The following is a 26,358-nucleotide window of genomic DNA, read 5'->3' as shown; positions in this document are numbered from 1 at the left end:
TCATTTTTATGCATCAGTGTGTGTTTGTGCTATTGTACTTATTTATTCGTGAGCACCGAGTTGAGTTTTAGACCTTGAGAGAGAGGACTTTTCCGCAAAGCGAAGACGATTTTGGGAAAGCGAAGACACCCACGCGTATTAGAAAAATGAGGACAAGTTTGAAAAGTGAGGACACTTTTGCGAAAGGCAGAACGTTTTAAGAGATAGCGACATTTTGGAAAGTGTGTTATTGTTTAAGGAAAGAGGGGAATGTGTGAGGAAAGTGAAGAGATTTTAGGAAGTAAAAACATGTTTGAAAAGTGAGGAATTCTTGGCAAGTAAGAACATTGATCCAAAGCGAAAAGATTTTTCCAAGTGTAAGGACACATAAGTTAGCTAAGAACACTTAGAAAAGAGAGGATATTTTAGGAAAGCGAGGACATTTTTGAAAGGTGATGACATTTTAGTTCAATGGGAACATTTGGAAAAGTTAGTACATTTTGTTCGGTACTCACTTCTTCAAATGTTAGAGGGTTAAGACTTTGTTTAAGGGTAAGGGTTGGGTTGGGCATGTAGTTCTGATTTTTAAGGTCAGGGGCTTGGGAATGCATAATGTCTATGAGAAGTATAAAAGTATAAACATTTGTTTTTCCGTGTATAGGAGCAGCGTCTACTGATCATCCTCAGTAACTGCCAATACCTGGAGAGACGCACCTTCCTGAACCTGGCCAATCACTTTGAGAAACACGGCCTCACGGGGACCGAGAAAATAACACGGGTCAGTTTAACACTCCAGTTCTTACCATTTCTTACCAAAGGAGTACTCAGCTCTGCCTCATACCACTGATGAGAAGTGTGTTGTGTTGTCATTAACAACCAAGCTAATCAGACAGATGCTAAAGATACGACTCTTTTTCTTAAAAAGTAAAGGTCATTCTCTTGGAAGCTCAGTTCCACATTTTGTTCTTTGTTCCCTTCTTCACACACACTTACACTCACAATGACTAATGGCTGATTCACAAAGCAAAGAAGTGTTCGGTTGGTTTTCCAGTAAAAACTGGTGAACATCATTTTCTTTGAAAGATCGATTTAGACGTTGACTTTTCTCGTCTTAATAGCATTTAGAGAGCAAGCTATGGGTGACAGTTTGTAGCTCAGTAGTTTTAATATTATTAATATCGCTTTGAAAAGGTGTCTAACCCACAGCTGCCTCATTGTGTGGCACAGCTGTACCGTTTACACTGGAAAAAGTCAAATTCCCCACTCAAATGTCAAATGTTACAAACTGTGAATGCATGCTAAGGGAGAAAAGCTCTGTAAGTGCAGTCTTAACCATTTTCACCAATCAATGACCTATATCACTACTTGGAAATATACTCTTATTTCTATCATGGCCCAGCCCTACATACCAGGGATTCCGCGGGGACTTAAAAAGTCTAAAAAAGTCTAAAATTTCAAAATGTTAGGCCTTAAGAAGTCTTTAATCAACTGAAGTATTGTGTTCTAGGTCTTCATTTTCCTACGTCCATGTAACATTACCTCTAATGCTCTTTTTTATTTATTTTTTATTCTGTGGTCTTGTAGTTCTTTCTTTCGCTAGTCCAAATTAAATTTTCGCTGTCACACTTTTATTGCAGCCAATCAGCTTTTGTGTTATCGGCGCAAGTCTGTTTCGGATTGTACCACAGACATAAAATGGATTTTATTCTTCAGCTACGGGGAAGTGCAAGTTTAGTGATACTTGGCTTGAATTTAGGGCTTAGTTGATGTTGTGATAAAGGTCTTATGGTCTTAAAAAGTCTTAAGTTTGACTTGGTGAAACCTGCAGAAACTCTGCATACAGATGTGTTGTATGTTGACACATGCAAAGATTTTGACTCTGGTTGTCAGAAGCTCTCACGGTACAAATGTAGACGTGCAGTTTAAGAAAGACAACAAAGCCATACAACAATAAGTAGACCAAGATGGATTATGTGTAACTATTGATAGATGGATTTATTTGTACAGTTTTACAGTGTGCTTAGAGTGACAATCAAAATGTATTGTATGCTCATAATGTATTTCTCCATTTTGTTGCGGTAACATTACGTGTCCTTGGCCTGCCAGGTGAGTGTGGACGTGGTGCGAGAGCTGGATAGAAAACTCTTTGAGGCCTACATCGAGAGACGAGCTGACCCGATCGCAGGCTCTCTGGAGCCCGGCATCTGCGCTGGATACTTTGACTGGAGAGACTGCCAAACACCTACAGGTACTGTACAGCATGGCCTAACTGAGACGATGGGGGAAATCGCCCGCAGCTACCACTAACTGACCCCATTAATATCCGAAATTAGCCCCAAACAGTCCTGTGGGATGAGAATCCGACATCTCTGGTTTGATCTGTGTTGTTGTGGTTCGTATGTGTCATGTGTAAAGTACGGCTCTTTGATGGCTTACTGTAAACATTGCTGAGATCACTCTATTGGTCCCCCTAAAAGTCTCATGGCCTTTGTGTTGTACTGTGGGTGTGCAGCAATGTGTGTGCACACCAGTTGAGTTTGACTTTTTTTTTCTCACCAGATGCACCAAAACCCAGGTGAAACTTAAATGTGTATATGTGGTTTACCTTAGCACAGGATGTGAGGCAACATGTCGGGGTGTGTGTTAGAGCTCTGGGTGACTTTTCATATTTACACAGTTTTAGAAAGGCAGTATTGATCGAAAGTTGGGCCTTGCTCTGGTTTGTTCTTGCTGGTGTGTATTTGTGTGTTTGGGCTGCATGTGAAAGAGGAACATTTTGGACACAAAACCGCAGTTCTAGGATATGATACTTTCACTTGTTGCCCTTTTGCGTGTGTGTGTGTGTGTGTGTGTGTGTGTGTGTGTGTGTGTGTGTGTGTGTGTGTGTGTGTGTGTGTGTGTGTCTGTGTGTGTGTGTGTGTGTGTGTGTGTGTGTGTGTGTGTCTGTGTGTCTGTGTGTGTGTGTGTCCAGTTTCAGTACTTTCAGTCTGTTGTGGCCTCTGGTTGTTTGGCTGTTAGAGTTTATTAAATGGTAAAACTTAGACATTAACTATGGTCTCTCCTGTTTTCTTTTTCTCCTCACTGAGCAGTGTAAAGTTTAAATAATACACTTCCAGCTCCATGTATTTGCATTATTTTGAAATTTGCATGCATCTTATATCACTTTTTTTAAGAGTCAAACATATCATGAAGCAATGGAAAATGAAGTCCCCTCAGTCACATTTCTAGCACAAATGACGGTGGTTTCCGATACATTTTTAATCTCTTAAACGATGACGATTTGACTGAAAAGCCGCTTACATTCACCTTTTACCTAGATTGCTGTTATTATAAAATTATACTTTCTTTGAACCCCTAAATTTCCCCTTAGGAGATGAACAAAGCATATATCTATCTTTCATTTAGAGATATTTGTCTACAAAAAAAAAAAAGAACAGGCCATGTGCATAAAAACAGAAGTTACACTGTTAACACCCAGCTAGAATTCATCCTTAAGCTGTCTACACCTGATCCACGGCAAAGCCTGCGAGGTAGGGCGCAGAGCAGAGAGGCAAAGCGCCGTGCAGGTACGTTCTGGAATTGGATGTGCCTTGAAAGGTCAGCGGTAGGGTTGGGTACCGAAACCTGGTGCTAATATGGCACCGGTGCCTTAACGACCGGTATCTACCGGACCGAATAGCAACACGGATTTCGGTGCCACTGATATGCCTGCGCTTCTCTCTGATGCTCCGAAACGGACGGTAGAGGCAACAGAAGCATCGCTGCACGTGATGCTAGTTAACACTACACTCGACAGCAGGTAACGTTAGCCTACCGCTAGCTAGTAGCTGGATTAAACACGGTTAAAATGCTGACAGCTAACGTCAAACAGTGTAAAGTGTGACTGTATTTCACTGTAGAGGATTCCAACACCGGGACGTAACAGTTCTGCCGTTGTCGGAAAAACAACACTGCGTTCACTGAAACTGGTGCATTCAAATTTATTGTAAAATACCCTTTTCCCATCTGGTGGTTTCTTTTGTCGTTTAACAGCAATTTACTAGTGAAATAAGTTATAGTTATTACATTATTATTAAATCATTTCATTTGGACCATACGGCCTTAGCAATAAACAAACCGTTCTTTAATGTTGCCGTTTGTTGTTTAGTACCCTTTTTTTTTCTTCTTTTTTTTTAACTTTATTAAAAAGTTTCAGTTCAGGCCCTGTTTAGGCATCGGCACCGTTTTAAAAGTATGACTTTAGCACCGATATCGAAAAAAATAAATAAAATAATTATCGATTTTCAAATATTGCACCTGTTAATACAGAACGAAATATTCTGTAGCCTATTTTGCCGTCAATACTGCCGACGTTGCCTTTGCTGTAATCAAATCAGTGTATATTTAGGTTTAACATGAAGTATACTACTGCTTGTATTTCATTGTATCAATGGGAAACATACATGTGTACAGACAAGGCTAGCAGCAGCAGTGCTGCGTCAGACATGTTTCTACTGTGTAAAGACATAGAAAATGCCATGCAGCCACCACACAACTGACCACGCAGGAGCCCTAGCAGCTTGTTACCCAAACCTGAACATTCTTTATCTCTGCGACCAAAACAAACTTCCAAACATGCAGCGCCCAGCGCAGAATAGACGCTCAGCAGCTCGTCACGCTGCTGGTGTTTGTAGCATCGAGTGAATATGCAGCGCTGGCATTGCAAAACATTCAAAACGTATAGTGGCCTCAGGAAGAACCGCTTTGATGGGCACACAGCACTATCAGGTAGAGTGCATTGTGGACAATTTAGTTGATATTAAAAAAACATGCAGATGTTTGTTTGTTTTTTTTCCCCCATTGACCAATCGATTGGTTGAAGAGTAGGTAGGATTTCAGTTTGACCACGATCTTCTTTGGTTGAATACAGCCCTTCAAATGATGCAAGCACTTTGCAATGCAGCTGGTTTATGTTGCACTTCAGTCACACTGTCTGTAGCTCCACACACACACACACACACGTTCTCTGACAAGAGTTTGATTTATCTGTGTGCATAGTGATAGAAACTTTGACTTTATCGGACACGTTCTTACTTCTGGAAATACTCCGTTTTGTTTATGCGAGGGTTGGTGCTGGGTAGAGCGTGCAGGGTAGTGGGCTAGATCATTTCAGGTTTGCAGTGCATGTGTGAAATGGGCTTGAGAGAGAACCTCATCACCATGGCGGAGATCACTACATTGTGATCTCTAAAATGTAATTTGTTAGCATCTCATCCTCCCGTCTACCTGGACTGATGTTCATGCTGTGCCTTCTTCTCCCTCAGGTGTAAGGAACTACCTGAAGGAAGCTCTGGTCAGCATCATCACAGTTCATGCCGAGGTAAAAACAACCGACACTCTTCTCTTGTTCTTTGGACAAACGTTGCCTTTAACTAACTGTTTTTTTTTTTTTTTTGGTCTCCTCTGATTTCATCACCGAATTTGTCTGTGTCAGGTGTTCACAGTGTCTAAGGACCTGGTCCCTCGGGTTTTGTCTCGAATTGTTGAGTCAGTTGCGGACGAGATGTGTCGTCTCATGCAGTGTGTGTCCTCCTTCAGCAAGAACGGAGCCCTGCAGGTACACACGGGCACGCACTCGCACAGTTATAGAGCACTTTATCACTCATAGTAAGACCCTGACTCATAAGTCGACCCTCACACTTGTTGGGGGATTAACCTGTCATTTCTGATAATGCCATATTTCAACCGTTGACAGTTGAAGATGTTCCTTTGATTTCATCTTCTCTGTTGCCTTTTTTTTATTTAATTTTTTTATAAAACCCGACCCCCATGCCCCCCTCCCTCCCACCGTCCTCAGGCTCGACTTGAACTCTGTGCTCTGAGAGACGCCATAGCCGCTTACCTAAACTCTGAAAGCAAGTAAGTGCAGCACACACACATACATACATGCACGCACACGCACACACACACACACACACACACACACACACACACACACACACACACACACACACATACATACATACGGTCACACATTCACATAGTGGCACAGACAGGAACTTGCATTCTGCGGCCAGTGATTTATGGTAGTGAATGTCACAAACATAAATCTTAGCAGTCGCACATCCCTCACTACAATCCCTATTCATGTTACTTGGTGGGTTATAGAAAGGAAGTGAAAGTAATCTGGTTCTGCTGCGTGCACGCACTGTGGCGTGCACGTTGTGCGTACATGTACAGTATGTGTTCATGTGTGGAGGTCAGTGTGTACGCCTAGACTTATTCGGAACTGTGTTTTTCTTGTTTCCAGTGTTCATGAAGTTCAAAAAGTTGTAACTGAGCGTCTTTTGTTTCTAGCGCCAGCTTCAAACTGGCTTTGGACGCCCTTCCACAGCTTCACAGCGGAGCCGATAAGAAGTGAGTCTCATACCGGGTACTACTGAAATTGATCTTTTTCTTTCGGTGTTTGCTTCATGCTTTAATGATGAATTTCACATGATTTATTGTTTTTTCCGCCAGGTTATTGGAAGAGCTGTTGAACAAGTTTAAAAGCAGCATGCAGCTCCAGCTCACCTGCTTCCAGCCCTCCTGCATCCAGCCTGTTAAGAGATAAACGTCATCCACTCTATCTACCACTGTACTGCACTCTTTGTTTCTTATCTATGCGCAATCAGCAAAGGAACCTTGCCCGTGTCTTTTCAGTTATCTCCTCACTTGCTAACTCATTGCTGTTTTTCAGTGTCACTTTCAACTTCTGTTTCACCAGATTGGGCACAAATATCTGTTCATCTAATCTCAAAGACACTAAATGAGTCGATTTCATTGTTACTGTGTAGGGCAGTCCCAGTCATGTTGGTTATGCTAATTACATACGGCCACTCGTGTAGCTTACAGACAGTGTGCAAGTGGCTAACTGGAATCGCTGCTGTCAGACTGAAATATTTGTCCTAATCAAGATTTAAAGTTGTTGTTGATGCTTTGTACTGTGCCATCTCTGCTGCCCAATAAAGTAAGAAAGTTACTGTTTAAAGTGGTTTCATTTGGTTGTTTTGTCAAAACGGCAACAATTTCAACTCAAGGTCCCCTTACTGCACTTGTTTGTTCGGGTGCTTCTGACTGCCTCACATGTTCTTCATCAGCAGATCAAGTTCGCTTAGTTGTCACGGAACTGTAAGTGTTGAATATTTCCATTATTCTGATCACGTTTTTAGGACTTTCTGTCCGTTTTGGCTTAAAAATTGAGCCCGACAGTTCATTTTATTTGACATGTTTTCAGCAATGATTGGCAACTATCTGACTTTCTAGAAATGGCTATTTCATTTACAGTAGCTCTTGAGGGATATGTGACAGACACTCTGGCATACCAATGCAAAAGGCCTCAGGCCTCAGCGTGTGGCTCTAGATCTGCAACAAAATGCACATACCAGAGTGATAGACAGTCATGCTGATTTGCTGCTGGCTGCTATGATTTGCGGAGAGAAATAAAATCCTTTGAAATGGCTAAATGTTCACCAAAGTTTACTGAAATTAAGATTTTAGTCGTCAACATCCTGCTAACTAACTGACGCTGTTTTCTTGAATGAACTCCGGACAGTGTCAGGAGAATCAGGTGCGTACAGTACATTATCTGGAGTTCCCCTTTTACACATTTAGCACACAACAGGAGATTGTGTGTGTGTGTGTGTGTGTGTGTGTGTGTGTGTGTGTGTGTGTGTGTGTCAGATGAGTTTTCACCTATTGGAAATACTCTGTTTGGTTTAGGTGACACCTGGCACCTGGGTAGAGCGTACAGGAGGCTGGACGTGACGCGGAGTACAGCATGTCACGGAGCCGGTTCGTAATTTGGTCATAAACAACCAAGTCTCTTGTCAGTCCTTGAATTTGTCTGACAATTTCAGCGTCGGCCCGTACCGACTGATGTTCACAAGTCTTGTCTCTACAGTTAGACATTTTTGTTAGCCTGGACGCCAGCCGAACTTAGCCCCACCCACAACATTTGAGGTCGGGAAGTTCGCTCTGGACTTGATCCGTTGTGGAGCAGCTATGCTCGAACCAGAGCTGTTCGGACCAATCAAATTGTCAGGGCGGGCTTTATACGATGATGGACAGATGATCAACAGTAACGTAATCAATCATGTCACCAAAGAGCGCTTGGGTTGAATTCATTGACAACAAAGATGGCTGCCATCGCGTCTGTTATAGAAGATATCGACAGCGCGTTCATTTTAAAAGAGGAACAGAGAACCGCGATCACGTGCGTACACATATACACAATGCCGCACCCGTCAGCACGACACGGAAACTGCCGCCTCTGCCTTTGCTCTGTCGAAGCCTGCCTTTGACTGGCAGCTTCTGTGACATCCGTCTCCGTTGCTCTGATTGGTTGGAGGTCCATCCAATTGAGTGCAGAGGCATTTACTTTCCTGGTTCGGTTGAAACACACCCCATAATCACAGCCCAATGGAGTAGTATCTGACTCATATTCTGACTAGAATCTGAGTATGACGACATCGGGCTACATTTTTGTTACAATCTTTGTATAAATCACCCTTCAACCTCAAACGTTTGTTTTCTTCCGCTTTTCGCGTAAGCTGCATGATAGAAACATCAATGTGAATTCTCCGCTCAATGAGCGGCTCTATTCATACATTGGCTCAATCAGACATTACATGGAGTTTGTACTAGGGAGCTGGCAGGGTAAAGACTGTAATGTCCGGTTTAAGAGAGGGCTTGAAAGAGAACCTAATCTCCTTGGCGGAGATCACTACAATGTGATCTCTAACTTAAGTCTCTCCTTATTCCAGTACACTCAGTTGTCCTTTGGTTATCAACACATAATTCTACATTATTACATCAATGTGTTCTTTTTTGACTTTATCATTAAAGGCGGTGCAGTAGAAATGGTATGGTATTATGTCATTATTCTTTTTTTCACAGTTTATCGTTTATCACGTACATTTCCGGACCTAGAATGTATCAAATGCAACCATTAAATAAGCATTTATGTCAAAGAAGTGCTAATTCAACTAGATTTAATGGTATCATTTGTGGTGTTCTTGTACTGGATTACGTTGTATTGTGATGTTTATTTAAATAATGCTCCATGTAGTCCAAATTTCTTGTCAGTCATCCACACACAAGTGTACAGTTCAGCAAAATGTTTCTAGTGCCAAGGTCCAGAAACAAGTATAACCTGCATGTTTACACCAATGCAGACCCACGTAAACTACACTTTGTACATACAGAGGTGTTAATGACTGTGGCCAAACCTGTGATGCCTCTGCAAACCGATCACTTATCTTGTCTTTACACATACAGGTCCGTATGTCACACTCAAGTGACCCATTTTGCATCAGTGCACATTTGCAGGCAGTTGGTCTGTGTGCACCACGGTTCAAACCAGCGGGTTTAGGCCATTCATCTCTGGAGCTCCAGCTCACCATTTCACTCATGCTGTCTGCCATGGCGGTGTCTAGCTTTCTGGGAAGAGGGTGAGCCCAGGGCGTGTGCAGGGTGGGGTGGGGGGGAGGGGAGGGGGTGGTGTAGGCAGTTATTCAGGGCCGCGAGCAGAACAGGCTGTCATTGGATCCCAGAGGAAGATGGCGAGAACAGAAAGTGTGATTATGGTTGTGGGCGTAGGATCTCCGTGCGAGCGGTACGGTTGTGGTAGGTCTAGTCACACAAGTTTGACAAAGACACGAGGTTATCTGGGGACAAGGTGGACTTGCTGTTGTGTTGTAGCAGAAGTTGAACCCCACACTTTTGAACAAGCACCACCTGTACATTTCAGTAGTCTTTTGGCAATGGCAATTTTAGTTGTATAGCACCTTTCATCACACACAAACCCAAAGTGCTTTACACCCCCCCCCACACACACACACACACACACACACACTCACTGTAGTTAAACAAATGCCTGAGAAAATAAGTTTTTTTAGTTTACTTTTGAATGTGGACACAGCTTCTGGCTACAACTTTCTGTTATTTTCTACATTCATGCCCCTCAGAGCTTTTTTCTGTCATGGTTTGCCATCTGCGTTTAGGGGAAAGCCATGCAGGGAACGCAGGAGTTGTTTTGATTGTCTGAGTTCTAAACTTAGCTCTCTGCCCTCCCACGGATTCATTCACAAAAGTATTTTCAAAGCCTAAACCCTTATCCGCTCTCTGTTTACAGTAACAGAGGTGAGAAGGGGGAGTTTTCTTTCTATATGTTTTTTTTTTTTATATTCTCCTGCACTCTGTTCCATTCAGATGACGAGACCCGCAAAACATTTAGACATTTAGACTTTGATCTGACTTTTGTTCAGCGTGAGTGGGTAATTAAATGGAATGGAGACATTTGACACATCAGAGGAAATTTAGATTGAGCTCACCTGGATTGTTTTTGTGACAGTTTACTTTCAGTATTCATGCAGATGGACTTGCAAAAACACAGCAGACATTACCAAGATCATCAAGAAACAGAATTCACACAGGAAATGTGTGGCATTTGATGTCTATCACTTGATTGGTTCAAGCGTTAAACATCACATTCTGGTGCAGTGTAAAGTCACCCTCATTCGTTACTTTGCGTGAGCGTACCATATTTAAAAACTGAAGTCAACCAGAGCATTTGTGTTTTTTCATTGTGAAAAGTTGTATTTAGGTGTTTTGGAGCTCCATGTGACGTTTGTCCTCAGTGAGTTACAGCCATTTGTTGGATAGTAAGACAACAATAATACATTTTGTTGCTGTCTTTATATGTTGGTCAATATCACGTGAGAATTAAATATTAAAGTGTTACATATCATTGGGGAAAAAAAAGACAACCCAATCTGTCTATATCAGGGGTCTTCAATGTTTGTGGGGCTAAGGACCCATTAGCTTAAAGAGAGACGGAGCAGGGACCCCCCCTACTAAAATTGTAAAAAATTGAGCTGCAAATTACACATACCTATATGGTGCATACAATACTAAGGTATTAAAATATATACAATATACATATTCATATATTTATACATCATGTTTTAATGTTAAACACACATGTAGCACAGTGAATCCTTAATTTTAACCGTGGATGGCTACCTTAGCTACAGGCCAGTAAAGTCTGTCATCAATGTTGTGTGAATAAAATAAAATCACGAATAGGCCGATTTCTCTTTGCTATTAATATGATGTTGGCCCCCCTGCAGTAACTCTGAGGACCCCCTAAAGGTCCTGGACCCCCCGTTGAAGATTCCTGGTCTATATATACTGGATTAGACTGCAGTTTTCTTTTTTGAAAATAACATTTTTATTCCTCACTGCAAACACTAAAACACACACACACACACACACACTCATGTCTAGCGTAGCATAGCATGGCTTTTAAGGGATGAGGATAAGGCCGGCAATATTCTACACACTTTACTGCTTTTCTGCTTTATGTGCTTTATATCATAATACATTTGATATCTTTGAGATTTTTTCGTGAAAACAAGACGTAACCTTAGACCGGGAGAAGTTGTGATTTTACGGACTTAACAATGAATCTGTTAATTAAAACCAAAATGAGCACATTAATTGATAATGAAACCAGTCATCAGTTGCAGCTCTGTTAGCTGTGTTAGGGGTCATATTAAAAACTTTGAATTAGTCTGTGGATTTTCAAAGTAAAACGTCTCAATTTGTTTTTCACAGGCAACCCTATCAAGTGATGGCATCTTCCCTGCTCTTCTTGTAAATTATTTTGTGGCAGTGACAGATGTTTTTGTGGGTTTTTGCGATTGTTGTTCCATGGAAGTGGAAACAGACTCTAATCTGAGCAGAAGCCAGGAAGGCTTTCTCTCCAGCGCAGCGCGGAAAGCGTGGCCAACCTCTATTCCCCCCCCCCTTGTGATGTCATCACATTTGTTTGTGATAACGAAGTGCTTCATTAACCCGCCTCATCCTGCATCTATGCCACACTTCCTGTTCAGACGTAGCACACATAGTACTGACGTTACCCAAAGAGCTCACACAGTTATGAACAGAGGCCGTCACTGTTTTGCACTTATACGCCTTTTATTATTATTTTTAAAAACAGAAATGTGCTCCTTTTTAAGGCAAAAAAAAAAAAAAAGCTCCAAACATTGACTCCGACTCGTTATCAGATTTGATGTCTGACACATTTACAAAATATGTCATGTAAGTGAAAAATTTGATATAAAAGTTGAAAAAGCTTATCTAAAAACAGCTCCCTGAGAGTTTCTCACACAAACACAGCCGGGCACAAGACTTCATTCATAATTTACCAAATGGTGGTGAGTGTCTCCTAGTCAGAAAAATTGATTTAGAAGACGTGTTAAACGAGAAAATCCATACCACTCTCACGTCTGTACAGAAAATATGAAGCTACTGCCAGAAGATTAGCTTAGCTTAGCATAAATACTGCAAAAAGCTAGCCTGGCTAATTCCAGAGGTAAAATATCTGCCTCCCAGCACCTTTTAAAGCTCACATATAACACATTATATATTGTTAGATTTTTGTATAAATTAAAACAGTGTGAAAATGACAGTCAGGCTTATGGCTCCCATAAAATGGCTATTTTGTGTTTTTACACTTGTAAATATAGATTGTAAATATTGTAAATATGCAAATATTCCGTGTTAAATTGTGACCTTTAGACGTGCTGGTAGGTGGATTTTGTCAACTTTGGACAAAGCCAGGCTAGCAGTTTCCCCCTGTTTCCAGTCTGTTGTGCTAAGCTAAGCTAACTGCGCGTTGGCTCCAGCTTCATGTTTACTGTCCAGACTTGAGACTGACAATCACCTTAAAGTGCTCATGTTATGCTCATTTTCAGGTTGATAATTGTATTTAGAGGTTGTATCAGAATAGGTTTACATGGTTTAATCCTAATCCTAACATGGTAAACTCCTCTTTTCACCCTGTGTGTTGAGCGCTCTGTTTTAGCTACAGAGTGAGGCATCTCACTTCTGTTTCATCTTTGTTGGGAGTCACACATGACCAGTACCTAGGTAAGGACTACTAGCCAGTCAGAAGCAGGGTATGAGGGCGTGCCCTGACAGTAGCTAGGTAAGGACTACTAGCCAGTCAGAAGCAGAGTATGAGGGTGTGCCCTGACAGTACCTAGGTAAGGACTACTAGCCAGTCAGAAGCAGAGTATGAGGGAGTGCCATGCTAGCAGCTAGGCGAGCATTATACCGTGTGTTACAAAGTGACCACGTTTGTCTCTGAAGTAAAGGCTGGACTACAATAGAGCTGTTTGGAGCAGTTGGTGAACAGTGTTTTCTGTTGGAGTTGGTATATAACACAATAAAGGAAAGGGAAAAAGCCCAAAAAGCATAATATGAGCACTTTCAGGCACTAAAATTCACCACACAGTTTTCTACAGTACAATCACCTAAGCTGTCAGTTTACTTTGCATAGTCGGTATGAAATGGAAAAATATTCATGTTGTCATAAAAATACAGTAAGGAGAGAAAAAAATAACACTGCAACTTTTGTTCCCACTGCGCGCACACACACACACACACACACACACACACACACACACACTGCCCTACAGGGCAAACAGTTACTGCCACTAAATGTCCATCATTTTTATGTATAATATATTGTCCTCCTGTCTCTGAGTTTTCCCATCTCCTGGGTCGAAGGTCACTGCTGCATCTTGAAGTTTTCAACAGTCACTTGAACCTACTGAGATCACTCCTGCAGGCTGCTGCTGTGGTGATGTGTGATGGTCCTCTGGTAGTCCTCGGAGGTGTTTACGTGCTCTGTGACCCCCGGGTGCTCGTAGCTACGGTAGTAGTGGCTGCCCATCTGCTGGGCGTAGTACTGGAGCTGCCTGGCAAACAGCGGCTCCACCTGAAACAAAGGAAGGCCACACAGGTCAGTGAAGGGCCTCCAACTGTCACTTCTATGAGCTCAGATCAGTATCAAAAACTAATATTTCAAAAGCTAAAAAGTAAGTTTTGAAAAAGTTAAATCTGTGGTTTGAGAAGTGAAAAATAGGATTTGAAAGTGTAAAAATAACAAGAGTCTGTAAGAGCTGCTTTGTTCTCATAATTTTAGAAGTGTTTCATAACTTTGTAATCAGCTTTGACAAAAGAATATTCACTTAAAGGTCCATTTAGTAGCTTTTTCCAGAGCTTTCTACTGTAACTCTGGGTCCTTCTCGTGGATGCAGTTTGCTCAGTTGTCATAGAGATATGAACTAAGAAAGTATGGAACTAAGAAACATTGGCACCTGTTATGGGCAGATGAATAAACTCCAACCACTGAGGAGTATGGTTGAAAACTCCTGAGAAAAGCTAGTGAGTAGACCTTAAGAAGGTATAGAATGATTTATTAATTTCTCATTTTAAATTTAAAGTTTCTGAACCCATCTAACAAAGAGTCAACACACTTGTTGCTTAAAATCTGCTCTTTCACCACTTTAAAAGAGACAGGATCTGAAATGAAAGGTAAACCTAATGCGTGTTCTAAGGAAATGCAACAATAATAACCTGAATAATTGTTCAGATGAATGATTTGGTTTGGTGTTGTGCTCATTGGGGAGTTGCTAGAAAACCAGCGTCAGAAAATTGCAGAAATAACAGCTCTTAAATCTGCATTAGGGCTGCAACTTGTGACTATTCTCATTATTAATCTATATATAAGTTAGTCTGCTGATTATTTTCCTGGTTAAGCTAAAAAGAAATCGTAACAAAACGTTTTTTAGGCTATAACATTTTGCAAAAAATGACCATCACAATTTCATAAAGCCCAAGGTGATGGCATCAAAGTGCTTGTTTTCCCTGACGCTCCTAAAAACCTAAAAAAATATTCCATTAGGCCCCAATCGGACAGAACGTCTTCGCACCGAACTGCCTTTTATCTTGAAGCCGTCAATTTAAAGCTGTAGTGCGTAGTTTCTGTCGCCCCCATGAGGAATTCTAAGTAATGTCAACAAAACTGTCGGCGCGTCCACATGATACAAGCCTTCTGTGATCACGCACCCCCCCCTCCCCCCTCCTCCACGCAGTTGCTAGTAGACAAGGAGGACACGGAGGATAAAAAAAAAAAAAAAAAAAAAAGGTGGACTCTTCAGGAGAGGTAATTATCTTCAGGAGAGCTTTCTGCGCGCGAAAGTCACCGGACGACACAATCTTCTGAACATACTGAGAAATCCAGAGAGAGTTGTGTGGAGCTGATAGTCTTAATTAGCTTTGTAGCAACTCATTTGGCAATGGCTTGAATGTAACGGACGTTTATTAATACCAACAAGTTATGCACTAAAGCTTTGAAAAAGCAGCAAATTATCTTAATAGAGACTGGAACTTTGGAATATTTGCAATTTTCACCGTTGATCGACTAATCCCTCCCAAACAGAAATCAGCAAACGTTACCACGATTTTAGACTAAACGATCGGAGTGAAAACAAACTTTCTATTCAGTCCGATTATCAGGCTGTAACACTTAACACTAACTGCCAAGAAAGGCCGGAGCACCATTGGTTGAACCTCCACTTTTTGGGTTTGTTTCTGGGGGGTTTTCTGGGTTTCAGATCTTCCCAGGTTGACACGGAGTCAGAAAGCTGGTTGGATTCTTCCAAAGGTAAAATTAGGCTGATCATTAGACTGACTTGCTCGTTCAGAAACTGAATTTAAAGTTTTGAAACACTATGACTATGAAGAAGTTCTTACAGACTTTCAAATCCTCAAATCTCATTTTAAAAGTGCAAAATGACAAAACTGAAAGTAATCTATAGGTGCATGGAATTGCAATGTGGAGATGTGAGGCATGGCTAATCAAACATTACTTTAATATGAGTGTAGGCCTGTAACAATTATTACATAATTGTCTAATTGAAAAAAATATTTACGTTATCACGGTTTCTTCGTTTAACCGCAATTAATTGCTAACATTAGCAAAGGTCTTAAGGAGTATGTTTAGATATGCCAAATTGTAATTATATAAGTAATTATTGGTAGGACTGTTCGGCTAAAGCTATGCTAGTTGTTGGCACTTGACCCAATACACGTTCATAGCAACAAAAATGAGTCAAACATATTTTCCATAGATTATGTATTTAGACCTGTAACAATTATTGTCTAATTGACAATTTTTTTTTTTAACATAATCGCAGTTTCTTTGTCCAACCGCAATTAATTGCTAACATTAGCTAAGGCGTATTATAATTATATAAGTGATTATTAGTCGGACTATATATTTTTGTTATTATTTCAATTGTTAGTTGTTGGCACTTGACCCTTTTTGAAAAGGGGGGATACAGACAGAAAATGTTTTAGGATAAGAGGCGTTGTTTACTTTATAGGCAGTGTCTTTGTGTTATTCCATTATATGGATCACATAACAGTGATATATAACCAAAAGATGTATTCTGTGATTCATTCAAAACTTGACATTTGTTTTAAAAAGTCATAAATAAATAAATATTTAGACAGAGACAATTATATTGTTAATCAAAATTATTTCCGAGACAATTAATTGCACAGCAACATCTGGAGTTGTTACAGCTCTATATGAGTGCAGCAGCAGGTACTAGAATATGGGCAGTCACCTGGACTGTGAGGGTCCGTCTTTGTCTCTGCGGGTCCAGACACTCGTCTCCAAAATGAAGCACGACCTGGAAGCGAGGCAGCGGCCGACCGTGGAGCCCACAGCTCTGGATCTCTGATAGTCAGGAAAGAGATGAGATCAGAGCATTTGTCAGTACAATTGAACAAATTCAAACGAATTCAGGAGAATTTCACTTGAAGTGACATGACATTTGGGGTGATTCAAATGGAAAGTCCTGGTCACACCATGTATGCAAATACAATTAGCTGTCAGGCTTTTTACACAGCTGGGGCTGGCTTAGCATGTGGGCGGGGATGATGTGACTGCTCCCTCATCATGAAATACTACTTAAAGGAGTAGGCCTGCCACAGTTGTTATGGTTGACACAGTGAATTTGACTTTTGGGGGGAATTAAGTTTTATTCTGAGATGGCTTTTGTCTTAAGTGACTTACAGTAAATGAGCTGTAGTTTTTCTCAAAGTCGGTTCAGACAAACACAAACTCTGCACTGCTGACTGTAAGTTTATCCTTAGCCCCAGTGTTTGCCTCTTAAGTACTCTAATACCATTACATAGGAGTCACAGAGCTAAGCATCCGATTTTTTGAAAATACACTTTGAATAACTCAGAAGGTTATTTAACAACACACTCCACTTTTTTGAAGGATTTTCCAGAACTCTCAAAGACTCTTCCAACGAACAAAATATTCCATCTGCTGCACTTTTTACCTGTTTCACAAGTTGCAACTCTTTGTTCTAACAAACTAACAGTATTGGTTTAGATCTCATGTACAAATTCTTGAAAATCTGATTAGCTGTATTGGTGTTTCTTTCTGAAATTTTCATACAAAATAACACATTCATATTTTGCTTGTGTTTTACTAAAAGAGCAAAAGAGATCTGCTTTTTTCCAGCTATAGTTGCAACTTAGGAAATGGGTCAAAAAATGGGTTTTTATTTTATTGTGTGAAATATTTTTCATCCAGATGGTTAGAAGAGTCAGTTACACTTTACTAGAAGGTATCTACATAAGAGTGACAGTGTCATGTCACTCTTATGTAGAGACCTTCAAGTAAAGTGTTGCCGAAGAGTCTTTGAGGTGTCTGAAACTAATTTCAGAACAGCAGTTAAGTATTATTATATATAACAGCCGGGTTTTCAACAACAACTGGGCAGCCAGAAACATTTGGTGAATAAAGAATGGTGTAGTGAAGAGTTGTCCAACATGCTTTCAGTTTCAATAACTAATCGACAAACATTTATGATAATCAATTGCTTATCATTTATAAAACCAATATGCCAAACGTCTGCTGCTTCCAGCTTCTTAAATGTGAATATTTCCTATTTTTTGTCGTTAAATGTGAATTGAATATCTTTGGATGTGGACTGTTGAGTTGACGATGCCACTTCGGGCTTTAGGAAAAACTAGGATGGCATTTTTCACTACTTTTTGATACGTCGTAGACTTATCAATCATAGACAATCAAATACAAATCTCCAGATTCAATGATTATGAAATTAGTTGCAGCCCTTTTCTGCTGTCTCACCTGTCAGGTAGTCCTGTGTGTGGAGGAGTTTACAGGTGACCTCTCTCTCCAGTTTGTTGAGCTTGTCCCCGTACTGGGGCACTCCTCCCTGCCAGTACACTCGGCTCTGACACAGCCGCCGAGCGTACAGTCCGTCTTGGCCCATCCACAGTAACACTCCCCTCTCCAGGCTGGACGGGGGACTCGGGGGACACTCCTCTGCCATCCTGTGGGCCAAGAAACTGTCCACAGGCAGGGGGATCACGTCAGGACCTCCGGGCGGCAAATAGTGCTTCTCTTCTGGGGTGATGTGGCAGCCCTCCAGACTGGAGGTGGTCGCCTCCCTCACAAGAGTATCCCGGAAATATACAGACACATGCAGGCGGAAGTCTAATAGGAGGAGAAGAGAACACAGGTAGAGTTCACGTTAGACTGGATCAATGGCGCCGGATGTTCCTCGCTTTCCCCTCTCTCTCTGTGTTGCCGTTGTCTAACTCCGTTCTCCTCGGGGAAACAACAACACACTTCGAGCCAGCAAGCTACACGCTAAAAAATGTCAGGTTTTGAAGAAAATTTGGATCGTGAAACATGGCTGGCCTGCTTGGTTCTTTCGTGGAATGATTGTATAGATTTACAAAGAATATGTTCCTGGCATTTTCTCTCTAACTGGGACATTTTGGGACCGATTGGTGGGATTGCTGTGGACGAAGTGCATGGCGAAACACTGGTAAGAGTAAATGAGGTTTAACCATGTATCCAGCTAATTTAAATAGCTCATGTTACTGTATTTGTGTGAACAGTTAACTTAATTTAATATTGTAATGTGGCATTTTCTTTTCCTGGTTGCAAATGTTCCACCAACACAAGTTCCTTCCCTAGACTATTTAGCAGAGCCACCGTTGCTGTGTCCAGAGCTTAGCAACGCCCAAGACGACTGCGATTGGTTTAAAGAAATGCAAACAACCCAGAGCGTTTTTTTCTCCTATGCCAGAATGTATGTGTGGTGTAGCCAGATCTTACTCCACAGCGCTGGGGAGATAGGCCTGGCAATGCGAGACTAAGTTCACCCTTCTCAGTGTAGTGTTGAACGGAGTCGAGCTGTGTGTTGTCTTAGTGAACTTATCTGCAACGTCACATATTTCAGACACTGATGTTTGTGCATGTCACATCTGCCAATCAGGGTCAAGATTTTAAATTAATTTGAATTGAATCACAAAGTATTTGTGAGCTACTGTATGTTTGGCTGAAAATGAATATATCTACAATGAAGGGAATAATCGATTAATCAGCTGGCATAAAATTGCTTAACAAAAGTGTCGATAACAGTTTCAAGTTTCTCTATTTTATGTAACGACTTTAGTGTCTACCAAACTACAAATATGGACGCTTGTAGCTGTACCCCCTGTTCAGCATGCACAGTCTAGCTTTAAACTTAACCAGTTAGTGCTCCACTTATTTCGTAAGCATTTTAGAGGTGATAATGTTGCATACAGTGGGGCAAAAAAGTATTTAGTCAGCCACCAATTGTGCAAGTTCTCCCACTTAAAAAGATGAGAGAGGCCTGTAATTTTCATCATAGGTACACTTCAACTATGAGAGACAAAATGAGAAAAAAAATCCAGAAAATCACATTGTAGAATTTTTAATGAATTTATTTGCAAAGTCCTCGGGAAAATAAGTATTTGGTCACCTACAAACAAGCAAGATTTCTGGCTCTCAGACCTTTAACTTCTTCTTTAAGAGGCTCCTCTGTCCTCCACTCATTACCTGTATTAATGGCACCTGTTTGAACTTGTTATCAGTATAAAAGACACCTGTCCACAAACTCAAACAGTCACACTCCAAACTCCACTATGGCCAAGACCAAAGAGCTGTCAAAGGAAACAAAATTGTAGACCTGCACCAGGCTGGGAAGACTGAATCTGCAATAGGTAAGCAGCTTGGTGTGAAGAAATCAACTGTGGGAACAATTATAAGAAAATGGAAGACATACAAGACCACTAATAATCTCCCTCGATCCGGGGCTCCATGCAAGATCTCACCCCGTGGGGTCAAAATGATCACAAGAGCAAAAATCTCAGAACCACACGGGGGGACCTAGTGAATGACCTGCAGAGAGCTGGGACCAAAGTAACAAAGGCTACCATCAGTAACACACTACGCCGCCAGGGACTCAAATCCTGCAGTGCCAGACGTGTCCCCTTGCTTAAGCCAGTACATGTCCAGGCCCGTCTGGAGTTTGCTAGAGAACATTTGGATGATCCAGAAGAGGATTGGGAGAATGTCATATGGTCAGATGAAACCAAAATAGAACTTTTTGGTAAAAACTCAACTCGTTGTGTTTGGAGGGGAAAGAATGCTGAGTTGCATCCAAAGAACACCATACCTACTGTGAAGCATGGGGGTGGAAACATCATGCTTTGGGGCTGTTTTTCTGCAAAGGGACCAGGACGACTGATCCGTGTAAAGGAAAGAATGAATGGGGCCATGTATCGTGAGATTTTGAGTGAAAACCTCCTTCCATCAGCAAGGACATTGAAGATGAAACGTGGCTGGGTCTTTCAGCATGACAATGATCCCAAACACACCGCCTGGGCAACGAAGGAGTGGCTTCGTAAGAAGCATTTCAAGGTCCTGGAGTGGCCTAGCCAGTCTCCAGATCTCAACCCCATAGAAAATCTTTGGAGGGAGTTGAAAGTCCGTGTTGCCCAGCGACAGCCCCAAAACATCACTGCTCTAGAGGAGATCTGCATGGAGGAATGGGCCAAAATACCAGCAACAGTGTGTGTAAACCTTGTGAAAACTTACAGAAAACGTTTGACCTCTGTCATTGCCAACAAAGGGTATATAACAAAGTATTGAGATGAACTTTTGTTATTGACCAAATACTTATTTTCCACCATAATTTGCAAATAAATTCATTAAAAATCCTTCAATGTGATTTTCTGGATTTCTTTTCCTCATTTTGTCTCTCATAGTTGAAGTGTACCTATGATGAAAATTACAGGCCTCTCTCATCTTTTTAAGTGGGAGAACTTGCACAATTGGTGGCTGACTAAATACTTTGTTGCCCCACTGTATAAGCTGGAAATGGATTGCGATAAATTATTTTATTGCCCCATACACCGCTGTTAAGGTTTGTAGTTCTCTGGGAAACAGGTCAACACTGAACTGAACTGGAGCGGTCGTGTTAGTACTTTGACGCTCTGATCTTGATCTGTGTTGCAAGATCTGTGTCCGACTTCAAACTGTGAAATGTTAAACTTTTATTATAGTGCACTTCACTCAATGTTTTGAAGCACTTTCTAAAAAATATGTCATCCCTTCAAATGTCATAAAAAGTAGACCAGCTATGTCTAAAGTATCACAAAAAAAATGTAGACCTTAAACTGAAGCTACTATAAGCTAGTGCCTCCATCAGGCTTATTGTATTTTCTTAACGTCAAAACACTGCGATCCCTCCGAGTTTCATTAAAGCTGCATTCATTAATTTCTTGTCACTAGGGGGCAGTAAATAAGTTCCATGGCCACTAGGGGGCAGTACATAATCAAATCTAGTTGACAGATACACAGCCATTACACGTCTCAGGCACTGGTGCTGCGCAGGTATCGAAACGCCAGCCTACGGGGTTTATTTCTATATATATTGTATTTTTTAAGCTTAGTAAAACATTGTGTAGTTGCATTAATCTTCCCAATATCATAGCAGTGTTATACAAATCCTTTCTGCAGTTTTGCCTTAGCCGTTTTATAGATGTCTAAATGGATGTAGGCTATAATTAGGCTACATAGATTGAAGTTAAACAAACAGATGTCTGTATCTTTAGCTATGTAATATATATATATGGCCATAAACAAAGCACAGTCTTGTACATATAGACTTGCATGTTGCATGTTTTATTTCTAGGCATGTATACATTATGTAAAGATGTTTTCACTGTTTGGTCCTAATTTATGGTTTTGTTTAAAGGATACTGAGGCCGAACAAGAGCTGCAGCCACATCGAAATCGCATCTAAAGCTCAGCTTAGGACATCACTGGACCAACAGTACCCTTCCTCCCTTCCTTTTGATTTTATAGCGTGCAGAGAGAAAAAGTGAAATGAATGTGTTTACCTGAGAGCGCTTCCGCTGATCTGATGCTGGCGTCCAGCGAGAAAGGCGAGGGCTGGCTGTCAGCAGGACCGTACGAGTAAATAGAGGCTCTGAGCTGGTATCCTGCACACACAGAGGGGCAGACAGTCTCAACACACGCACAGAAAAGGCACTGCCTAGGATGCTAATGCTTATATTTTACGATTACATTTTTTTATTTATTTTTTAACACAAAACATGCAACTTACGACATGGACACATCACCTCCCCATCTGAACCCCCCCCCCCCCACACACACACTTGACATCACCCCCTCCCTATACAAAATGTAAGACAAGCTGAAATAATAGCCATAGTGGTAATACCGTACCATTCTCCATGGACGGGCCCTGCCATGGCAGGCTGCGGGGGGGACAGGGACACTGAGTGTAGGGCAGCTCAGGCAGGGCGGCCTGTTCCGGACAGTAATCTCTCCAGCCACACTCTGGTGTGGGCACGTACTGTGGCATCTACAGACAGACACACAAACAATCAAGTTAACATAATAATAATAATTATTATTATTTAATAATTATAAATAATCACATAATAATTAAGTTAACATAATCCGACTGTACTGGACACATGCACGCTCCAGCTTCCAAATTGAAATTGTTATTATGACGATGTAACTTCTGTCATTGATTTTGTTTTGACTCCTGCAACTGAAGAGTAAAATCCTTTTCTTAAGGAGAAAAAACGATTTCATATACTGTATATTTACATTGTTAGTATGTGTCCTTTTTTCATTATCTTTAGACTACTTTAAGACAAAGAATTATAAAAAAATAGTTCAGTTAAATAAATGAATGTATTATTTGTCTACCAGAATTACAACTCTGGACAAAACTGTGTAATACTGTAGGGTGATAACATGTACCAAAAATATGATTTAACAGTTAAATGTATAAATATTTTACTTTTTTGGTGTCTAGTCAAGAAATTTGGATAGTGGCATCTAGCTGGAAAGTCAAACTGAAAGAAATATTTCTAAATTCTTCGGCACAAACATACATGACATACTGTCTAACAAATGAACAACGCCTGTTATTGACATGGTTTTTACATGATTTGCGCCAAATAAAATGTCACATCATTGGAACTTGGACAACGCAGACAAATTGGACACTGCCCTCGTCCTGTGTGATGATTTTCTGATAATTTCAGCATTTCCAACAGCACTTGAAGTCAGCGCCAGTAAGACTTTGTGATGCAACTCATAAAACCTGTGACCTGGCATCTGGTGCATCTGAGGTCATTCAAGCATGCACGGTATGCTTTCTCATCAACTGTTTCTGTTAAACATCAAATCTCTCTCACTCTCTGCCTTTCTCTCTCTCTCTCTCACTCTCTCTCTCTCCCTCCCTCCCTCCCTCAAGCACACTCATTTCCATGTGTATGCAAATCACCTGAGTCTGCAGTGCCGGATAGGGGGAATGCACCTGATAGCTCATTGGACTCAGAGGACTGTCGTCCTGTCGGGGTCCTAAACGCAAGACAGAAGGAAGAAAAAACAATCTTAACACATACAGAAGTCTGCACAGAAAAAGTCCACAGCTGTTGACATCATGACCTTCTCTGGTGGTTTGGCTTTGTGACTCTACAAAAGTTTTGTTACTGCTCTGAGGAGTCAGTGACCTTTATCAATCATGGCAGAGAATTTCCAACTTTGTCTCATTATAACCAGTTTATCATAACAACATCTAACATCCATAATACCTTAAACACACACATTTCAACCTATGTCGGTTTGCAGGGACCCAGGTTCCATTCAGCCTAAGATTATTTGTAAATGGGTCAATCCTAAACAGAATAGGTAAACACATAAGAGGCTGGGTCCAGACTACAGTCTTCAGGTTAACCTGAAGACTGTAGACTGTAGACTGTAATTGCCATCTGCTGCATTATCATTTAACTCATGCTGTGCCAGAAACCAACAGTTTAAAAGCGGTATTGTGTGATATATGATTTGGGACTGACTTTTCTTGGCGCCCTCAGGGATGACGCGGTACACTTTGTACGGGTCTGAGATGTCCAGTTGGCTCCTCTCCACCAGCTCCTCGAAGTCATTGCTCTTGTTGAGGGCGCAGCGGAGGCGAGTCTTCCAGGTCGGCGGGTCCGCCTTGTCGATCCCCTCCCGAAACTTGCCTTTAAACAGCGCCCAGGCCTGCAGACCAACAACCGTTAAGACTTCAAAAACCTTTACTAAAGTTTAGCCTTAGAGGGTGAGACAAATACCACACTGATCTCCAGCATGTGAGGACAGTTAATAAGAGAGCTAAAACAATTAGGCTTAGTCGATTAATTGAGTGGTACATCAACAGAAAATTAATCAGCAACAATGGTCAATGTCTTAAATGTTTTTGATATGTCCTGTTTTTCATTCATAACAGTAAATTGATTACATTTTTAATAGACAAAATAACAATCAACAAAGTAATCAGCAGACTAATCGATAATGAGCAGAATCGTTGCAGCCCTATTTATATTTATTGCACATTTCATACACAAAAGGCGTGCTTTACATGAAATATTAAAAACATTAAATGTGCAAGACAAACTGGTTAATGTTCCTTTGATTACTCTAAGTGATTAAGCCTCAAATACTTTGTGAAAAGCACCATTACGATAAAAAAAATCTACTGTAGCCTGAGAGAGAAATGAGAGAAATAATCATAGTCTCCCTTTATATCACTTTGAATCATTTGAAAACGATGGGTTTTGTCAGTTTGTACCTTAGACTGTATGCTATATATATATAAAAAAAAAAAAAAATGTTTGCACACCAGTTTTTCTACTTTTATTCTGAAAGTCATTTTTCGTTCTGTCTGGATTAAACAGCGGAGGGTGCGAGTCTCTTACCTTGAAAAGCGCGGCATCCTCATCACGGTTGTAGTCCTGTTTCCCGGCGTGTTTCCACGGTATCCTGAAGATGTTCTTCTCGTCGTTCTCCCACACCAGCCCGGGATATTTGCCGGAGTCCACCTGCTCGATGAGCCACTGGCGCAGCTTTCCGTTCCCGCTGCTCCCGGAGCCTCCGTAATCCACCTCTACATTCATCTCTGTCCAAACACACGCACGCGACAACTCAAATTTAGCCCTGTATCAATGCGCAATGTGCTGATATGTGTTTTGAAAGTAGTGCAAGTTTAGCAGATAAGGATGAGTCTGTCCACGTTCAGTAGGCTAAAACTCAATAACCCCGCTCTCCCACGCAGACTAACGTGGTTTTAACGTTCTTTAGTTTAGCGTGCTAATAGTGTACCGAGCTGCTCTTACCTGTGAAACTCGAAACCCGTCAAGTTTTGAAATCAATCAGTCTCAGAAAGCCCTCATCATTACGGCGGGCCCGCTTAAATCCTCCAGCCTATAGCGAGCAGCGAGAGGGCGGAGACACGGAGCCGGGGATGCTGAGGAGGACGCACCTGCTGCTGCTCTCTCTCTCTCTCTCTCTCTCTCTCTCTCTCTCTCTCTCTCTCTCTCTCTCCTTCTCTCTCTCTCTCTCTCTATCAAGCGCGCACAGTGGCCGGTCTCCAGTAAGACACCGGGGGAAATCCTGCCAGCGTCAGTCTGAAGTGTCACACACCCGCACACGTGGAAACTCAGGACGGAGACGAAAACAATTCTTTGAAATGATAAAGCTTTACGAAAAGTAACTATAGATTGGTCCTGCAGCAGAAGTGATGCGTAAAAAAACCTGAGCTTGTTGACGTTGGAAGATTATAAAGAAAAACTGCGATGATACCGCAGACAATTAGACAACAATTTATTATAAACTGTGTGTCATATAGGCCACCGTATTATATAGCTTAGGCTACCATATATAGGCTACAAATACCAAATAGCCTACGTTATTGTGTGAGCACAATGTCTACAGTCCATCGAGGTGTGAGCACCAGGTGTCTTAGAAATAGGAGTAAAGGTTCCATACAAAATACAAAACAATTAAAAATCCTCACTGTAACGCTCGAAATCAGCTCTACATTTACTCAAAAAAATACTCAAATACTGCATTTAAATAGTCTACTTAAGTAACAGTACAAAGAACTAATGAAACTCAACGTCTCAAAATTAAAAGTATTGATTCTGCAGAATTGGCTCCTGTCAGTGTTGTAATAAAGGATATAATATGATAGGGTACATCATTTGATTATCATTACTGACATTAGAAACATTGCTATAGTTTAGCTGGTTGAGGTGGAGCTAAGTTTAACTATT

At 41.2% G+C, this 26,358-nt stretch overlaps 2 protein-coding genes across 2 annotated transcripts in view; one reads left to right on the top strand and one right to left on the bottom strand.

The window, feature by feature from the left end:
• The window catches only part of exoc2 (exocyst complex component 2), a 56,161-nt gene extending 49,173 nt beyond the window's left edge, over nt 1-6,988 (top strand). Inside the window, exons 22-28 of the mRNA XM_078258351.1 lie at nt 641-757; nt 2,086-2,227; nt 5,283-5,338; nt 5,453-5,575; nt 5,816-5,877; nt 6,316-6,375; nt 6,478-6,988. Of these exons, the coding sequence (XP_078114477.1) occupies nt 641-757; nt 2,086-2,227; nt 5,283-5,338; nt 5,453-5,575; nt 5,816-5,877; nt 6,316-6,375; nt 6,478-6,571 (654 nt within the window). The 3' untranslated portion in view covers nt 6,572-6,988. The remainder of the gene's footprint in view (nt 1-640; nt 758-2,085; nt 2,228-5,282; nt 5,339-5,452; nt 5,576-5,815; nt 5,878-6,315; nt 6,376-6,477) is intronic.
• A 4,969-nt stretch (nt 6,989-11,957) lies between these two features.
• Nucleotides 11,958-25,526, bottom strand: LOC144523055 (interferon regulatory factor 4-like). The gene is made up of 9 exons (XM_078258348.1): nt 25,420-25,526; nt 25,003-25,202; nt 24,121-24,307; nt 23,550-23,626; nt 22,472-22,610; nt 22,123-22,224; nt 18,029-18,397; nt 16,485-16,597; nt 11,958-13,786 (listed from the first exon to the last, which is right to left on the bottom strand). The coding sequence occupies exons 2-9, from the start codon at nt 25,198-25,200 to the stop codon at nt 13,625-13,627; spliced, it is 1,347 nt and encodes a 448-aa protein (XP_078114474.1). The 5' UTR covers nt 25,201-25,202; nt 25,420-25,526; the 3' UTR covers nt 11,958-13,624.
• Between the last annotated feature and the right edge of the window lie 832 nt (nt 25,527-26,358).

Source organism: Sander vitreus, chromosome 9 (assembly GCF_031162955.1).
Source record: "Sander vitreus isolate 19-12246 chromosome 9, sanVit1, whole genome shotgun sequence".
In the NCBI taxonomy this organism is placed as follows: Eukaryota; Metazoa; Chordata; class Actinopteri; order Perciformes; family Percidae; genus Sander; species Sander vitreus.
Note: the sequence above shows the minus strand (reverse complement) of the source record. Positions and strands in the feature narration are given on the sequence as shown.